Source organism: Formica exsecta, unplaced genomic scaffold (assembly GCF_003651465.1).
Source record: "Formica exsecta isolate Colony F162 unplaced genomic scaffold, ASM365146v1 scaffold98, whole genome shotgun sequence".
NCBI classification, from domain to species: domain Eukaryota; kingdom Metazoa; phylum Arthropoda; class Insecta; order Hymenoptera; family Formicidae; genus Formica; species Formica exsecta.
Genome location: NW_021853741.1, coordinates 1,708,270 through 1,727,242, shown reverse-complemented (window position 1 = coordinate 1,727,242; position 18,973 = coordinate 1,708,270). Strand labels below are relative to the sequence as shown.

The 18,973-nt window shown below is 30.6% G+C and overlaps 5 protein-coding genes across 13 annotated transcripts in view; 3 read left to right on the top strand and 2 right to left on the bottom strand.

Moving 5' to 3' along the window:
• The window catches only part of LOC115245471 (AMP deaminase 2), a 33,441-nt gene extending 30,834 nt beyond the window's left edge, over positions 1-2,607 (top strand). For all 5 annotated transcript variants that reach the window (XM_029823812.1, XM_029823810.1, XM_029823814.1 and 2 more), the window contains 2 exons: positions 481-591; positions 838-2,607. In XM_029823812.1, coding sequence (XP_029679672.1) covers positions 481-591; positions 838-1,008 — 282 coding nt within the window. In that variant the 3' untranslated portion in view covers positions 1,009-2,607. The remainder of the gene's footprint in view (positions 1-480; positions 592-837) is intronic.
• LOC115245479 (UDP-xylose and UDP-N-acetylglucosamine transporter-like) lies at positions 2,400-5,248 on the bottom strand. Of its 2 annotated transcripts, none has more exons than XM_029823826.1 (5): positions 4,877-5,248; positions 3,683-3,899; positions 3,291-3,605; positions 3,056-3,207; positions 2,400-2,952 (listed from the first exon to the last, which is right to left on the bottom strand). In XM_029823826.1, exons 1-5 carry the CDS (start codon positions 4,951-4,953, stop codon positions 2,706-2,708), a joined length of 1,008 nt encoding a protein of 335 aa, XP_029679686.1. In that variant the 5' UTR covers positions 4,954-5,248; the 3' UTR covers positions 2,400-2,705. The 2 variants fall into 2 exon arrangements, with proteins under 2 accessions (XP_029679686.1, XP_029679687.1); XM_029823827.1 differs by lacking the exon at positions 4,877-5,248 and adding an exon at positions 4,589-4,605.
• Positions 5,249-6,892: 1,644 nt separating this feature from the next.
• On the top strand, positions 6,893-9,529 carry LOC115245475 (KIF1-binding protein homolog). Of its 2 annotated transcripts, none has more exons than XM_029823822.1 (2): positions 6,893-7,393; positions 7,484-9,529. In XM_029823822.1, the coding sequence occupies exons 1-2, from the start codon at positions 7,336-7,338 to the stop codon at positions 9,001-9,003; spliced, it is 1,578 nt and encodes a 525-aa protein (XP_029679682.1). In that variant the 5' UTR covers positions 6,893-7,335; the 3' UTR covers positions 9,004-9,529. The 2 variants fall into 2 exon arrangements, with proteins under 2 accessions (XP_029679682.1, XP_029679680.1); XM_029823820.1 differs by having other exon boundaries at positions 6,901-7,393; positions 7,472-9,527.
• Positions 9,530-10,251: 722 nt separating this feature from the next.
• Positions 10,252-18,973, top strand: part of LOC115245478 — a 43,201-nt gene continuing 34,479 nt past the window's right edge. The window contains exons 1-4 of one of the 2 annotated variants that reach the window (XR_003885554.1): positions 10,252-11,326; positions 11,405-12,710; positions 13,603-13,675; positions 13,796-13,846. Coding sequence is in view for 1 of the 2 variants with exons in the window: in XM_029823825.1 (XP_029679685.1) it covers positions 11,269-11,326; positions 11,405-11,904; positions 11,987-11,995 (567 nt within the window). In the remaining variant the exon portion in view is untranslated. Of the gene's footprint in view, positions 11,327-11,404; positions 12,711-13,602; positions 13,676-13,795; positions 13,847-18,973 lie in introns of those variants that run through there. The other variant, XM_029823825.1, reaches the window with a different exon arrangement.
• LOC115245477 (cytochrome P450 6k1-like) lies at positions 14,589-18,946 on the bottom strand. 2 transcript variants are annotated; one of them, XM_029823824.1, is made up of 6 exons: positions 18,836-18,946; positions 17,494-18,198; positions 16,674-16,898; positions 16,176-16,453; positions 15,252-15,435; positions 14,589-15,093 (listed from the first exon to the last, which is right to left on the bottom strand). In XM_029823824.1, the coding sequence occupies exons 2-6, from the start codon at positions 18,131-18,133 to the stop codon at positions 14,927-14,929; spliced, it is 1,494 nt and encodes a 497-aa protein (XP_029679684.1). In that variant the 5' UTR covers positions 18,134-18,198; positions 18,836-18,946; the 3' UTR covers positions 14,589-14,926. The 2 variants fall into 2 exon arrangements, with proteins under 2 accessions (XP_029679684.1, XP_029679683.1); XM_029823823.1 differs by lacking the exon at positions 18,836-18,946 and having other exon boundaries at positions 17,494-18,491.

The following is an 18,973-nucleotide window of genomic DNA, read 5'->3' as shown; positions in this document are numbered from 1 at the left end:
TCGTGAGCAGGTAGAGCACAGTAAACTGAACAGAAAAGTCCTGTAACATTTTTTTTCTATAACACTTAATAAAGGAATTATTATTGAGTAAAGTCTGGCCAATCCGCACCGATCTTTAGCCGCGCGCCTGATAGTGTACGTGAGTGCTCCGTCGCTACGGCGACGCACACTAACAGACGGGCGGCTCACTGACGTGCGTCCGGCTAAAAGTCGGCGCTGATTGACCAGACCTTATTCAATAATAACTCCTTTATTAAGCGTTATAGAAAAAAATGGTACAGGACTTTTCTGTTCAGTTTACTGTGCTCTACCTGCTCACGAGCGTTGTCAAGGGTGCTTTGGGACACCCTGTATGACAATGATATTTAAAATATATCTTTATTTTATTTATATATTCGAAAATTATTATTGCTATATATATTTAGTATATCTCATGAAATTTTAATATATATATGTGATGGTATAATATATTAATTATAGGAACCTCTGATGGAAGAATATAGTATTGCTGCACAAGTGTGGAAACTTAGTTCGTGCGACATGTGCGAGCTGGCACGCAATTCTGTTATCATGAGCGGTTTCCCGCATAAAGTGAGTTATTATATCAGTTCTTTAGTCTTCCTGCATATATGATGCGCTATATATATACATGTATGTGTGCGCGCATGCATGTATAAGTCTTATCTCCTATTTTATATTATTATAATGATGACTTGTATATTAAGTAATTCATTCTACATCTCTCGATCTTGTATTGTTGCATAAATTTGTTTAACGTGTCGACGCGATTTGATGCGTAAACAATATCATGCAATCCGATTATTCCTTATTTTACAGAGCAAACAGTACTGGTTGGGACCTAATTATACGAAAGAAGGAGTCGCTGGTAACGATATCACGCGAACCAACGTACCGGATATACGGGTAGCTTATCGGTATGAGACGTTGGTCGATGAGCTATCTAATATCTTCAAAGTCGTAGAAAAACCCGAATCCCTTCCATTTTAATAAGATTATTCGAGGTATGTCAGAATGGGCGGATCAATTATCGCGCGATGGCATTCAGTTTATAGATTGCAAATTATAAAGATTATTCGTACGCGATTTATCCTCGCAATTCTTAGTTCTTCTACATCGATCAGAGAATATTTCTATAATCTTGCGAGTTTTCCGACGAATTATTTCTTTAAGGATATATAACTTTTCTTTTGACGTGTATCAAGAACATATGACTCGGATCAAACTTGATTTAATATCATTCGAATTGTACTTTATAAAGTATAATCTCAAATAATTTTTAATATATCTTTTATTGTGGTCATACAAACCTCTCACATGAAAGCATGCTTAAGATTGTGATATACGCCACATGACGTAAAGGAATACGAAATTAGTGATTATGACCAGATAAATGTGATTTAGCCGATTGTTATAATTCAGTGATAAATTGTGAATTTAGTTTTGAAACTAAAATTTACATTGATGATCAGATAAATAGTGCGTGAATCGCCATTGTACATCTTATAATTTTATTTTTTTTTATAGAATCTTTAATCGTAAGGATAAAAATTAATCAGAAATTATATATACACGTTGACCAATTTAATAATAGTTGTTAGAAGGTATTTCTTCTATTGTTTTTGCAACATTAATAACACACTAGTGTATTGTAATAAGCTAGAACCGGGTATATTATATGTTCGTTTATCTTAAAATTAGTATTTTAAGCATCCCGTGATGGAATAAATCCATTTTTCATATCTTGGCTGTGCTCGACAACAGCAGTACTCTTTTTTGGATTTTAGCTTTATTTTCTTACATTTTTGTACATTTATATTGTGAAACCATATGACATTGTTTCGACGAGTATTCAGACAGCTGGCTCGTATATGGATAGTTAACTCGTGCCATTGTATATACTCTGTAATAACCTCTCCTTTTCACAAATAGATAGTGTAAATAAGAATTTAGTTTAATTAGATGTAACAAAGATATTTTTTTTTACTAACTATATAACTATATGTGCCAAGCAGCAGTATAAACCATTCTGTCTCTTTTTATCTTAATTGTTACGTGGCCTTTCTCACTATTTTTTCAGCTATTTTCCGAGAGAACTTTCCGAACAACGAGCCTAATTAAGCGATATACGATCTATAAACTATTCGACTATAAATTTACTCGAACTTACTACTACTGTGTCCTCATATCGAATTTAAATTAAATTGTTGCTAGATAAAGAGAAAAATATATTTATTGTAAAAAATATATATATTACAAAAAACAGAAATATATCTTCATCGTTAAAACCGAATTTGCGAAATTATTAATGATAGGCGCTAATGATAGTCTGATTTACATCAACATCACCAAATGATCAGGTACATTTGTAGCAATAGAAATTAAGAATATAACTTTCCTTTTTATTCATTGAATTATATGAAAATATATTATCGAGGTAGTAGAGATTACATTTCGAATGTTATTAGCTATTTTAAAAAAGTATATAAATTTATAGAAAACAATGGACGATACTGATTATGTTCTCGATATTACATTTGTTTGAAAAACATGCAATCTTCTATGTATATGAAAATAATACGATTATTATATAAAATATTTTAAAGAACTCATTCAGAGGTTTATTCTGTACTCGATAAAGATAAAAGATGAGTGCTTTGCTTGTTTCATCTTTGATATTAATATACCTATTCCATTTTTTTCGTCTTAGATACATTTTGTAAGCTTTGCATAATCTTTGGTACCACTTCTGTAAATATAACTGTACCTATGAAGACTAGTATCGTACCAAGCCAGTGATATATAGTAAACGGATTTTTGAAGTAGATAATCGAAAATAACAGAGACAGAAATTTTCGCAGCGTTATTACCAAAGTAACTGTGAGGGAACTACACTCTGTAGTCAATACAAATACGGAGCTGATACACATGTATCTGAAAATATGATTAAGGAAAATATTTCGGAGATGTAATAGTATATTCATCGGATATATGATATTGCACATAATATAACATAATTGCAATTAGAAAAGGATACTGCGTCAAAACGTTTCCAATTAAATATATAATTAATGATGGCATATGTACACCAATCAGAGGTAAACTCAGCGGCTCGGATGCGAGCGCGAATTTCCAATGATCATAAATATTAGGGGCTAGTGTTAAAAAGAATGGCAGAGGTAAAAAATGCTGTAAAAATATTTTATACATTATATTGACAATTACATCATAATGTTGATATTTAATACGGCAAGAAATTATGAAGAACTTACTGTGTAATACAAAGCCTCCCGTGCATTTTTACCGTAACGTTTGTACAGCTCTTCTTGATAGATACCCATTCTAGCAGAAACAAACAAAGCAATTGTAAGTAGAGATATCCCCAGAATCCACCAAAAGAGGTCATCCCATGGTGTTGTGGGCACCTGGTCCACGTTCTTTTGTTGCAAGGACTTGATCTCTTTACCACTAACAATCGTGCAGAGTGCTATTCCCGTTGTAATCATAAATACTGATAAATACTTGCTAAATACATACTTTTTGTTCAAAATAATAATACCCATAATCATGTTGGCTATGAGAGAACCCTGGAATCATGCAATGTATATTATATATGGTAAGAACTGATGATAGTTTATATCAAATTGAATTTATTGATACTTACAGCTCTAAATATCATGTGCAATGGCATGGGAATATTGAAGTCAAAGGCATAATTGTTGCAAACATTGGCAACAAAAAACATTGTGACTAAAATAAAGTAATTCTTTATACTTATACTCGGTTTGACAGTACCACATTTAGATGTGAATAAAAATCCTTCAAAAGCTATAAAGAAAAATTGCGAAAACGTAATAAGGTTTCCACTGCCAGGATCATCCCTAAAATCAAACAATCAACATTTGAATGAGCATATTCAAGTTAATAGAAGTCTTCAAGTATTGCTGCAATTTGGCACTTAAAATACATTTCTTGGTAATCTTAAAATTTTCTCTTATTTGTGTAACTAGTTTCGCCCTTTACTAGAGTCCTTTTCCACCAAAAATTGCTGAATGACAAAAAGTTGGAACTATTAAAAAATTTCAAGATTACAAAAACCAATAGACATTAAATACTGAATTACCAGTACTTATACTGGCCTGAATAGAGCATGAAAGATGGAGAAGAGACAGGAAGAAAAGTGTAAATAAAAATTTTTAGGGACACATAGGAAAAAAAGAGAATATGATATGATAGAAATAGGAAATGCAAAATGTATAGGAAATAGGAAGTTGCATATGTATGGAAAGAATAGTTAGTAAGTTAGTGTGAGATAAAAAGATAGAATATAAAATAGATAAAAGATAGGTAAGATAGTTTTATAAATGTGCATAAGAGGGAGTAAGTTGGAAAAAGATGTACAATTCCTGTAACCCTGAGAGGAACGATAATAAATATATACAGATATATTGGCCTGAATATATTCATCTATCACTTTTCCAAGAATATAAACCAATGTATAATTTATTTTAATTAATACTTTAATTAATAATTACTTTACTTAAATTAATTTAATTATTAGTTCTAGTACATTTTTTAATTTTATAATGATTTTGTCATAATAATAATCGCTGTATCCACACACAGTGGTATTATTATCAAAGTTCGAAAGCAGTAGATATATAAGCGTTATTTTTCAATTGGATGTTAAGACGTAACTGATGAATAAAAGAAATTATAAATATAGTTCTACTAAATGTATCATAAAATATGTATATTGCATTGTATACATATAAACATACACACTTATAACGTGTGTACACATCTAATCACTGCCTGTTATGCAATACATTAAGTCGGCCGAGTCATCAATACTAACTTTACAAGCAGTTCCAGGAACACGACATTGGTGCAGCAGCCAAGGAAAACGCAAAATATCGCAATAGCCGCCCGCATCGTGCTGCACAAGATCTATTTTTTTTCTTGTTCTTCAATCACAGACAATTCCAGAATTGCGATCTAACCTACAGATTGAATATGCGCGGTTCACCATTCGACAGGCAATCCATCGGCACACTGTGCCCGATGGCAAACGCAGGCCAATGCAAATTGTCAGGAATTTACTTGTTAGTAGATAATATATCGCACGATTACATTACGACTGGTATACTATGATGGTATGGGCACCCCCACTCCACACACACATATGACACATACATATATATATCATATATCCTTCACTATTGCCCGCTATTTTGAACAGCTCTGTCTCTCTAAACTAAAATATCCCTTATTTGGACTGCTCTCCCCCACATTTCCGTACTAGAGAAGACTACGTATGAAGATTAAAGATTAAAGTTTGAAATTCGACTAATCAAAACGAAAGGAATTAAAATATCTTTCTTCTTTAATTGGTTAAATTTAAATTTTTCATCTTCAATCTTTCAATCCTTAATTTTAATGCATCTGACAATCTGCACATGCTTTCCAGCTGTTTCCAGCAAGAAAAAATCATAGACATATAAACTACATAGATAGAGGTTATTCTGTGATGAGAGGCCACCAATCACAAGTATATAGTCGAACCGAATCTACCCGAAGAAAACCGAAGGAGATCCGAGCTGAATAAGTCTATGTATTTCATATACTATGGCAAGAAATATTACATGACATAACCGCAATGTCACACACGATTAGATATCGAATAGAGAACTTTAGATGATCATTTAACACAGTGTTTATTTGTGTTTTCTTGTTAGAAAATAATAAAATGAAAAAACGAATAAAGAGACAGAGCGCAATTCTGGCTATCCCCACTTTCTCTTGTAGGTCGCGAGGAAGAGAGAGAATGAGGACAAAATTGTTTACCTTTTTGTATTTAAGTACTTTGGACGTTTGTTGGAAATTAGTAACGGATAAGTGTTATGCGAAAATCCTTTATTGACGATTAATTTTGGACATATATGACAATCTTGGCGTAACACGATTTTAATAAGAGAAATTTTTGTTGTAAAATATATTGTGAGCAATAATGTTGGAATTTCTTGTTGAAATCATGAATTCTCGCATCAAACAAATAGATATATCTGGTAATATGGATAAGAATTATTTATTCAAAATGATCTATTATATTATTCATTGAATAATGTTTTAATATTGATTTTTAGAAAAAGAAAGAGAAAAAGAAGCAAATACAAGCGAGGATGTTGAAAGTATAAATGTTGATGTATCCTTCTCAGAAATTTTAAATTTATTGTTTGAAATAAAACAAGAAAAAGATCAAATTTCCAAAAAGATGAAGAAAAAGATCAGTGCGATAGAAGTCAAGATGAATAATTTATTTCAAAATGTAACTACTATTCGACAGGCAATCCATCGGCACACTGTGCCCGATGGCAAACGCAGGCCAATGCAAATTGTCAGGAATTTACTTGTTAGTAGATAATATATCGCACGATTACATTACGACTGGTATACTATGATGGTATGGGCACCCCCACTCCACACACACATATGACACATACATATATATATCATATATCCTTCACTATTGCCCGCTATTTTGAACAGCTCTGTCTCTCTAAACTAAAATATCCCTTATTTGGACTGCTCTCCCCCACATTTCCGTACTAGAGAAGACTACGTATGAAGATTAAAGATTAAAGTTTGAAATTCGACTAATCAAAACGAAAGGAATTAAAATATCTTTCTTCTTTAATTGGTTAAATTTAAATTTTTCATCTTCAATCTTTCAATCTTTAATTTTAATGCATCTGACAATCTGCACATGCTTTCCAGCTGTTTCAAGCAAGAAAAAATCATAGACATATAAAATACATAGATAGAGGTTATTCTGTGATGAGAGGCCACCAATCACAAGTATATAGTCGAACCGAATCTACCCGAAGAAAACCGAAGGAGATCCGAGCTGAATAAGTCTATGTATTTCATATACTATGGCAAGAAATATTACATGACATAACCGCAATGTCACACACGATTAGATATCGAATAGAGAACTTTAGATGATCATTTAACACAGTGTTTATTTGTGTTTTCTTGTTAGAAAATAATAAAATGAAAAAACGAATAAAGAGACAGAGCGCAATTCTGGCTATCCCCACTTTCTCTTGTAGGTCGCGAGGAAGAGAGAGAATGAGGACAAAATTGTTTACCTTTTTGTATTTAAGTACTTTGGACGTTTGTTGGAAATTAGTAACGGATAAGTGTTATGCGAAAATCCTTTATTGACGATTAATTTTGGACATATATGACAATCTTGGCGTAACACGATTTTAATAAGAGAAATTTTTGTTGTAAAATATATTGTGAGCAATAATGTTGGACTTTCTTGTTGAAATCGTCACTTCTCGCATCAAACAAATAGATATATCTGGTAACATGGATAAGAATTATTTATTCAAAATGATCTATTATATTATTCATTGAATAATGTTTTAATATTGATTTTTAGAAAAAGAAAGAGAAAAAGAAGCAAATACAAGCGAGGATGTTGAAAGTATAAATGTTGATGTATCCTTCTCAGAAATTTTAAATTTATTGTTTGAAATAAAACAAGAAAAAGATCAAATTTCCAAAAAGATGAAGAAAAAGATCAGTGCGATAGAAGTCAAGATGAATAATTTATTTCAAAATGTAACTACTTCGACAGAAATTGAATTTGATAATATTATAGTTCTTGCGGCAGCTTATTGTAATTTAGGTTACATATATATTTACAAACAAGAAAATTATGATGTTGGTAAAGATCATCTTGTAAAATGTATGGAATTGTTGAAGGGAAAAGAATTGCACCGTAAAGCTATTTTGATAGCTATCGAAGTACTTATCGAACTAAGTGAAGTTTGGAAAAAATTATTGCAGTATGAAAATTGTGTTCCATTGTTAGATAAAGCAATGGAACTATATATAAATTATACAAAGGAAGAGGATGAATATCCACATCCTATCGATGTAGAAATTATTGCTTGTGGTAAAGATAAAACAGAAAACTCCAAAATTTTTCTGGCTGACCTTCATTTCTTAACTTTAGATAAAATAGAAGAGCTGTATCGTGTTGTACCTAGAGATAAGCATAAATTTGTAATATACGTTCATAATTTATTGACTGAACTGGTGACTAAAAGAGAAGTCCCAACAGAAAACAAAATCTCTTTGTCTTGGGCTAAAACTTCAGCTGATTTATGTACTTACTTCTTATTTCATGATCGCTTTATTGAAGCCAAAGTTCATCTTGTTGCTGCAAATTATATGATAGAGACGTATTTCTCATTAGTGGTAATGGATGAGGATTCTACAGAATTTTTTGAAAATCGTGATAATTATAGCAAAGTACTTGCATATACCTGTAAACTCTGGGGAATATATGGTATAAGGCTTTTACGTTCATCAAAAGAACGATTACTACAGTATAAAAGTGATAAATCTTATGAGGCAAATAACATAAAGTCAGAATCTCTTGCAAAATCTGAGGAGGAATTAATGATACCCCTACTATTTATTGATTTAGAAAATGAATTAAAAAACTTTTTTACACCATATAACATAGATACATATGTCTCAAATCTAAATGAGGCCAAAATAGTTTTTACGAATATTTTAAGATGGTTTGATTCATCAAAAGTATATTATACAGTTGAAAGATATTTTTTAAATCATGTGGAAATAATAATAGGAATTTCCGAAGCATACAAATATTATGCATATTTTCAACGAAGTCAAAATGAACAGATAAAAGTAGTTAAACAACATATAGATGTTTTGAAGAATGCTGTTAGTACAGTACATTCAAAATATAATACAGTTAAAGAATTTCTCCAGGTTAAGAAAATTAATTTTAAACTAGCAGTTGCTTATTCCAATCTCTTAGATATGAGATCTGAGGAATTAGATGAACTTGAAGAAATTACTGACGAAATGAGAATGGAAACTACGCAATTAATAAAAAATACCATAGACAATTTCAATTTATTTATAGATCATTAAACTTAAAATCATAGCTTTTTTTACATATTTGAATTTTTAGATTTTTCTCGTATTTGCCTATAATATGTTTATTATATATTTTTAGATTTGACTCATATTTTTCTATAAGTTTTTGTTATATCAACCCGTTTTACATTTGAAACTTTTATGCATGTCTCCTATTTGCAACATTATAGACATAAAAACAGAGATATTCATAAAACTGTTCATAAAGGAAAGAAATATTTAGACTTAAAAATCAAAATTTTTATACATTAAAATTATTTTTATACAATCTGTTTATTATGTGTATATATTCCATAACTAGTATAATAATTTTTTTATTATATGCTCATAATATTGACAAAATAAAAAAAAAATTAAGAGTTTTTGAATTGCAATGTTTCTGAAGTTTTGTGATTTTTTGTCATTTCTCTTATAATTATATATTCTTATAATAACTTTGTTCATTTTAGAGAAAATCCTGGAGTCACAGATAAACATTAACTAAAGGCTCTCTAATTTTGACGTAAAAATGACGTTCTTTGATTAAACTAAAAAAACTGTGATTAATAACGATAATCTTTTATAAATATGTTTGTGTATTTTACAGATTTAACGTTGTATATCATGCTATGTAATTTTGCCGCTGCACATCACACCGATAAGTTTAAACTATTTGTCATTTTAATTATGAGGAGACGATAGTGCCGTGCAAAGTGCCGCGCGATCGTTAATTGTATTCGGATGTGATTAGTATGCGCGTAATCGTAATTAACTGTTTTTGCGAGTGCGCTCTTAATTGTAATTAATTGTTTTCGCTAGTGAATGCCATGAAGGAGCGACAATGTTTAATAAATTTTTTCCAAAAATGCAGTTAATTATTTAAAAACACATTAAAATTATTCATATTATATTATAATATTATAATTAATATTATAATTTCTAAAATTTTTGAATTTATTATTTAAATAAATTATGAAAACTAAAGGAAAAAAAGAATGTACATAATAACATTAAAATACAAGATTCATATTTTTATAAACATACACACATACATATACATAATTTTTTTACATATATATAATTTTTACTGAAAATAGATTAAGAAGATATTTGCTCAATAATCGGCAGATTCAATTTTTGATTGTCTTGCTTCTTTTTCTTTTCCTAATCTTTTTAAAGTAAAGCAGAGAAAAAGAAAGAACATAATAACATTAAAATATAAGATTCATATTTTTATAAACATACACACATACATATACATAATTTTTTTACATATATATAATTTTTACTGAAAATAGATTAAGAAGATATTTGCTCAATAATCGGCAGATTCAATTTTTGATTGTCTTGCTTCTTTTTCTTTTCCTAATATTTTTAAAGTAAAGCGAGAGAGAAAAATAGATTTTCGGTCCTAAATTAAAGCTAACATATCATCTTTTCATATTACTATTATTAAAGCTTCTATAACTGTTACCGCAAGAAAAAAATTTTCTTATTATATATCGAACGTGTTCCGAGAGTCACAGCAAGGAAATATTTTGACGTTAACCAACTGGCTATGGTTGGTATACATATAGGCAAGGCCCCTCAATTAGTATATGCTTTATGTATCATAAAATAAATGGTGCGCGCGTAATGCGCGCTTGTGATGTTCTAGTATATTATAAAGATGGAAAAGAATTTCGTTTTTATTGCTTGCATGGTGTTATTTTGAGATGAAGTCCGTTTGCATTGATAAGTACCAATTCGGATATGAAGCGCAGTTGGTCTTCCGTGTCGAGACTTCCACGCTGAAAGTTCTTAATATGGACAAGTATATAGTCGAGCCGAATCTACCCGAAGGAAACCGAAGGAGAGCCGAGCTGAACAAGTCTATGTATTTTATATGCTATGGCAAGAAATATTATATGACATAACCGCAATGTCACACACGATTAGATATCCTGATATCGAATAGAGAACTTTAGATGATCATTTGACACAGTGTTTATTTGTGTTTTCTTGTTAGATAATAATAAAATAAAAAAATGAATAAAGAGACAGAGCGCAATTTTGGCTATCCCCACTTTCTCTTGTAGGTCGCGAGGAAGAGAGAGAATGAGGACAAAACTGTTTACCGTTTTGTATTTAAGTACTTTGGACATTTGTTGGAAATTAGTAACGGATAAGTGTTATGCGAAAATCGTTTATTGACAATTAATTTTGGACATATATGACAATCTTGGCGTAACACGATTTTAATAAGAGAAATTTTTGTTGTAAAATATATTGTGAGCAATAATGTTGGAATTTCTTGTTGAAATCATGAATTCTCGCATCAAACAAATAGATATATCTGGTAATATGGATAAGAATTATTTATTCAAAATGATCTATTATATTATTCATTGAATAATGTTTTAATATTGATTTTTAGAAAAAGAAAGAGAAAAAGAAGCAAATACAAGCGAGGATGTTGAAAGTATGAATGTTGATGCATCATTCTTAGAAATTTTAAATTTATCGTTTGAAATAAAACATGAAAAAGATCAAATTTCCAAAAAGATGAAGAAAAAGATCAGTGCGATAGAAGTCAAGATGAATAATTTATTTCAAAATGTAACTACTTCGACAGAAATTGAATTTGATAATATTATAGCTCTTGCGGTAGCTTATAGTAATTTAGGTTACATATATGTTTTCAAACAAGAAAATTTTCATGTTGGTAAAGATCATCTTGTGAAATGTATGGAATTGTTGAAGGGAAAAGAATTGCACCGTAAAGCTATTTTGATAGCTATCGAAGTACTTATCGAACTAAGTGAAGTTTGGAAAATATTATCGCAGTATGAAAATTGTTATCCATTGTTAGATAAAGCAATGGAACTATATATAAATTATACAAAGGAAGAGGATGAATATCCACATCCTATCAATGTAAAAAACATTATTGTTTGTGGTAAAGATAAAACAGAAAACTCCAAAATTTTGCTGGTTAACCTTCATATCTTAACTTTAGGTAACATAGAAGAGCTGTATCGTGTTGTACCTAGAGATAAGCATAAATTTGTAATATACATTCATAATTTATTGACTGAACAAGTGACTAAAAGAGAAGTCCCAACAGAAAACAAAATCTCTTTGTCTTGGGCTAAAACTTCAGCTGATTTATGTACTTACTTTTTATTTAATGATCGCTTTATGGAAGCCAAAGTTCATCTTGTTGCTGCAAATTATATGATACAGACATATTTTTCATTAGTGGTAATGGATGAGGATTCTACAGAATTTTCTGAAAATCGTGATAATTATAACAAAACACTTGCACATATCTGTAAACTCTGGGGAATATTTGGTATTAAGCTTTTAAGTTCATCAAAAAAACGATTACTACAGTATAAAAATGATCAATCTTATGAGGCAAATAACATAAAGTCAGAATCTCTTGCAAAATCTGAGGAGCAATTAATGATACCCCTACTATTTATTGATTTAGAAAACGAATTAAAAAACTTTATTACGCCATATGATACAGATACATATATCTCAAGTCTAAATGAGGCCAAAATAGTTTTTATGAATATTTTAAAATTGCTTGATACATCAAAAGTACATAAATATATAAAATTATTTCTCTCCATAATCAACGTGAAGTCAGCTCGTGACGTCATTCCGCAGTAGGTAATGAAACGTCGCGAACATGGAATGCATCGATTCTAAATCGCGATGCATTTAATTGATGAGTAAGTCATAATTGGAATCATATTTCAATAATTTTCGATTGCGTAGTATGTAAATCCGGCGTTTAGCGACACGTGCGACGCGACGTGTTGTTTACGCGCGGTCACCTTGTCATTCGCACGGCGAGCAACCACAGGTCAACCACGCGGCGTCGCATTGATTCTTGAGACGCAATCGCGAAAAATATCGCGTTGAACACGATCTTGATATACAAGTGTTTTGTTGTGCGTGTGTGTGATTAGTGAGAGTATCAATTCACGCAATTACTTAATTCGATCGAGCGATTAAACGCATCGAGGCGACGGGGCTGTTCGTCGAAGAAAATAATTTCACGCGCTTTATTTACTGCAGTAGATATCGACGCTATAGGAATTTATATAAATCATTGATACACATCTCATGATATACATACATACGTATATTTACAATAATTGTTATGCATTAAAATCATATTTTAATAATTTTCGACCACGTAGCGTATAAATGCGATCGTAAATCATTGCTGTATTCGCGCGCATGCGCGAGATTATGGCCTTCGCACACTGGACGCGATGAGCGATGAAGGATGGGCGATATCCAATGAGAACTTTATTTTTTCGGAAAACCAGAGCTCTCATTGGATATCGCCCATCGCTCATCGCTCATCGCGTCCAGTGTGCGAGGGCCATTAGTCGCGAGAGATATCGCGAGCGATCGAACTTCGCGCGTTTTTTCCTCTTTTTTTTCCCGCCAAATGCGCGTCACCTGCCATTAAAGACGATAGTGCCGTGCAAAGTGCCGCGCGATCGTTAATTGTATTCAGATGTAATTAGTATGCCCGTAATCGTAATTAACTGTTTTAACGAGTGCGCTCTTAATTGTAATTAATTGTTTTTTCTACTGAATGCCATGAAGGAGTGACAATATTAGAATAAGAGAGGAAAAGGAGGCTCGGGACAGCATCGGGAGGCGGCAGAGGAACCATAAGGTTAATAACTCATTTATTTATTTCTTATTTTAAAAAATTTAATAAAAAAAAATTTTAACGCACACAACTATATTATTTGCTTTAATTTAGATTAAATAAATATGTTTGTGTATTTTACAGATTTAACGTTGTATATCATGCTGTGTAATTTTGCCGCTGCACATTACATCGGTGAGTTTAAACTATTTGTCATTTTAATAATGAGATAATGGATTTGGAAAAATTATCAAATACATGTATAAAATATATCTATAAGATGACAAATATTAGTAATAAAAATCAAATAATTTAAAATATTTTTATGACAATAATTGATATATAAAAGTTTAAATTTATGATGATAATAAATCCATTGTGCCTTAAATGGGTAAATTAGGACAAATTGGGTCAAATATTTAATCCTGGAATATGTGTGACTGCCTGTCAATGGGCATACAAAGATGCACACATAAATAATTTATAATTTGAACATTTTTTAATTTTTGCTTTAATTATTGATTATTTTGATCATTTATGCCGTAAAAAATATTTATACAATTTGAGTATGATTAATATAAAGTTATGAGTAACAATAAAATAATTTTTGCTAGAAAAAAAATTGTTTTTATATATTTGCACAAAAATCTGAAGAAATAAATTTATTATTATATTAGATTTTCAATCATATATTAGATAATTAGATCTTAGATATGTGGCAACTTTAACGCAGCTGGCTGGATTATATTGAAAATTATTTTGTTGATAAGGTGTACTCTGATATCTCTCGGCTCCAAGGCTTATGTTTCGAGATATTCATTCTATAACATTCTTTTTAGATAAGCGCGTAAAACTTTTTTTTTTCTTTGAAAAGATAATTTTCCAAGTATTATAAGCACTTACCTAATATGTAGCAGGCTCATTCTAGAAACAAATATTGTTTTTTTCAACTTGTAACTTGAATATATATTTATTTTGCAATATAGTTTCGCAAATACATATAAAATGTTTATGATTAAAATTTATAAATTGTTACACATACAAATCAATGTGAAATTAATAAAAATTACATTAGAAAATCCATTAGTTTATGTTGCTTATATTTATCCATATCTAATTAAATCTTTAATAAAATAGGATCAATCAAGAAATTTCCGTTTCTATCTAATTCAATTTTTATTTAATTACAAATATTGTGAAAATTACAAATTCCATTGCGCTTGCTAGAAATATGCTTACACAAAAGTATATCTATGTATTTGCTTATTTGTACACTTATTTGTCACGTTTTTTGAATAGCAAATACAAACCATCAGCTACGTACGTGAAAAAGCCCATTGCGTTATCATTTGTGCGTTTTTTATTCATGTCGCAGCAAACAGTATAATTCGACAGAATCATAATTAACGCTACTTTTACAAGTAATATAGCCAATCTTTGTCCTGAAAATTTAAAAGACAGATATAATTGTATAAATGTAAATTTATATGTCTGTTACATGTCTATTTGTATAATAAAAAAAAAGGAAGAAGTATAAATTACATCTGTCATTATTAATTACACAATTTATTTTTGTCAGATTGTATTTTATATAACTGACCTATACACGCTCGTGGTCCAATACCAAATGCCAAAGTTTCATAAAATTTTTTCTCCTGTTCTATCTCTATTCTCGATGGCATAAAATCATTTGGATTAAGAAAGTACTTAGGATCTTGACACGTTGCATTTATAGAGACATATACCGAAACACCCTTCTCGATTGTTAACTCAGTGCCTGGAAGCTATGAAAGTGAAAATGTATGTAATTATTAAGAAAATGATAATGTATATAATGATTTATTCAGTCATTTATAAGATTGTGTTCATCTTATAATTTAAGAGGAAAAACTGGCAAATAAGAGCCAAGGGTATTGCGCGAATTAATTATTCTTAAATTTTAGTAATAAATGTATATTAGAAATGTTTCGGACCGTTTCTTGAACCATCTTCGGCATAGATATAAATATATGAAGGTTACATTGGTATTTTAAAACTTGACACACAATATTTGTTGTTGCAGTCAAATTTTAAATTAAAATCGATATTCAAAAAGGAAGACTCTCTAAAATCCGCGTAGAGTCTGTACAAATTAATAGACAATATAATCTATATTATAATGTAAACCATCGACGGATATACGTGTGGTGATGGTGTTTAGAAGTTGTTCACTGATTTGTACAGATTCTACGTGGGTTTTAGTGAGTCTTTCTCTCTGATTATCGATTTTAATTTAAAATTTGATTGCAACAACAAGTATTGTGTATATCCAGTTTTAAAATACCAATATAATCTTCATATATTTATATCTACGCTGAAGATGGACTAAAAAACAGTCCAGAACGTACATTTTTAATACACATTTATTAAAAGATTTAACAATAATAAGTTCGCGCATCAATACCCGTGCCTTGGTTTTTATTTGCCAGTTTCCTCACTTAGTTCTTAGTATTCTGACAATAAGTCTATTGCTGTTATTATTAACCTTATAATCTTTTATAGCTGTCCTATCCAAAATAGGCAAAGGAGGATGTAACCTCATTGATTCATTTATGACGCAATCCAAGAAAGATATTTCATTAATTAAATCCACGGTCATTTTTTGTCCTGACAGATGTGTTTGTATTTCGTCATATAAAATGGCTTGATGTTCTGGATGACGCGACAAATCAGCTAGAGTAAATGCGATTGTAGTCGTGGTTGCCTCGAATCCAGCTATGTACAAACTGGCCGACTGCGCCACTAAATTATCGCCTTCAAACTCTACGGATATTTATATCAAACAACGATATTAATATTAATAAATATCTTTCATTCTCTTCAAAATTTATAGATTTATAAAATACGGAAAAATATATAGAACTTTATAGCATTACAACTTCGTTTCCGAAAAATATGCCCGCGTCACTATAAATGCCGCACCCTGTATATATAAAATTGTGTGTTACTATTTAAATTATTTTACGAGTCGAACGATCCTTACTATAAATAGGATCTTGATTTCCATTTTTAAGCGCTAACAAAGAATCTATGACATCTCCTCTTTTATATCCCATTCTTTCTCTGGTGTTCATGGAATCCCAAAAAATTTCGCGAAAATAATTCGCGGGTTCTTTAATCAAAGGCCCTATAAAGAGACCCCATTCAGGAATGAAGAAGAGAATAATGAACTTTATGCTGTTCGTGAACCCTCTGAAGATCTTTAAACCTGCAAATGCTAAGTAATGTATATTGTAATTTTTTACTCCATACATATATGTCTATAATTGTATATTTCATAAATGAAATAACACAATTTTCTTATCATTCTTTCGCATGTTTTGCATTATAGCAACCTATTATCATTAGTGATTACTTAATTTCTATGAAATAAGATAATGAATATGATAATAATGATAGGTTGCTATTCGCGAAACCTACAAATTATTAGTGATTACTTAATTTCTATGAAATAAGAAAATGAATATGATAATAATGATAGGTTGCTATTCGCGAAACCTACAAATTATTAGTTATAGTTAAAATTTCTTTATATGTAAATTAACTATTATCCAATTTTGTTAAGAAAATAAAAACATACGTAGAAATGTGCAAAATGTTGAAAAGACGTCTTTTCGACATATTTTAAACATCTTTTATGCTTTTGCATTGCTTCAATTTTTGCTACTTTATTACTAAATAAAGAACAATTAATTCTCTCATGCAAGTGCCAAATAATAGTGCATAAAAAATATTTGTCAAATATTTGTTAATAGCCCTTTATTAGTTTTCACGCGTCAGATAAAAATACAGCAATATCTCACCATTTTTCCAGAAAGCGTTCTCTTTTTCTTCAAATGAATTTGTATTAATACCGAACGCTATAGAAGCTATAACATCGTTGATATAACGACTACAGATGTCTTTCATTTCGAACTTATTCTGGCCAATCTCATCTGCCAGGAAGTTCTCGATGAATTTCAACATAGGTTTTCCGCACTCCTCCATCAGCGGCAACATATTCTTCAACTTCTGCCCAGTCAACGACGAAGTCAACTTTCCTCTCACATATTTCCATCTAGGCTGTTTGATAGACAGGAGACTGTCTAGACCTACTACATCCCTCTCGTTACTTGAACCAAACCGTCGATTCGGGAAAACCTGGAAGTCTGTTATCATCACCTGTTTGATCAAATCGTGGTTCCGCAGGAGCAGCATAGGCTTGTGGAAGATATAAAAACCAATATAGGGATCGTCCGGATCGGCACTGTTATAGATCTCACATATCACCTCACCCGCCGACTTCTTTAAAGTAATGCAGTCTTTAAAATTGCCAAAAATCAAATTTGTCGGAGGGGTTTTGACACCACGTCTACTCCAGTAAGATAGTTTGTATTTGGCGTATATGTAGAAGAGACCGAACGATATCACCAGTGCCGTTGAGCAATAGATCAAGTAGTCCATATTGATCGAATTATGTTGCGGTATGCGTTAATCTATGTATATTTCTCAATTTTCTTTACGTGAATCTTTGATTTGCAACAAAAAAATTATTATTTGTTAAATATAAATAAATATAAATATAATACAGTTGTTATGCCCCTAGCCGCTAAGAAAGGGTTTTTTTGGGGATTTGTACGCCCCAAGGATTAAGATCCACACTCAGAATAAGACACTCCCGGACTTTTGGTAGAAATTAATATACAATATTTCATAAGACTTGATACATTTTTCATTTATTCGCGGTTATAGAGATTGGACGCGATACGTATAGTATTTTATCACGATGCGATTGAGTGAGCGAGTGAGCCCCGTTACATCTCGTGTTTAATATGTATATTAATTAGTTAGATTGGTAGGAGTATGGTGACTTTGCGTTTTTCGGTCCGTCTCTAGTCAGCTTTCTAAAACTTCTCAAACAAACATTACTAATACGTTATGTTCTTTTTAAAATCCTTTAATTTTTGTCGAAAGTTTTTGATACAATGTATACTTTTTAAAATATTTGCGTTAAGTGACAAAATATTTATAATTACAAAGTTTATAAAATATTTATAAATTAAAAATATTTAGAGTTTATTAAATAAACCACAGTATTAAACCAACTCGGTTTAGAACTTTTATGTGGATATAATAAAATATAAATAAAAAATATATTTATCTTACCGAATAAATATAGAACACGCTATTTAACACTCTTATAACTAAAATAACTAAACAGCTTGACAGATAGATTCCGATTGTCTGAGCACAATCAGACTTTTCGTATAATATATATAATTAGATTATCAATCATTTTACATA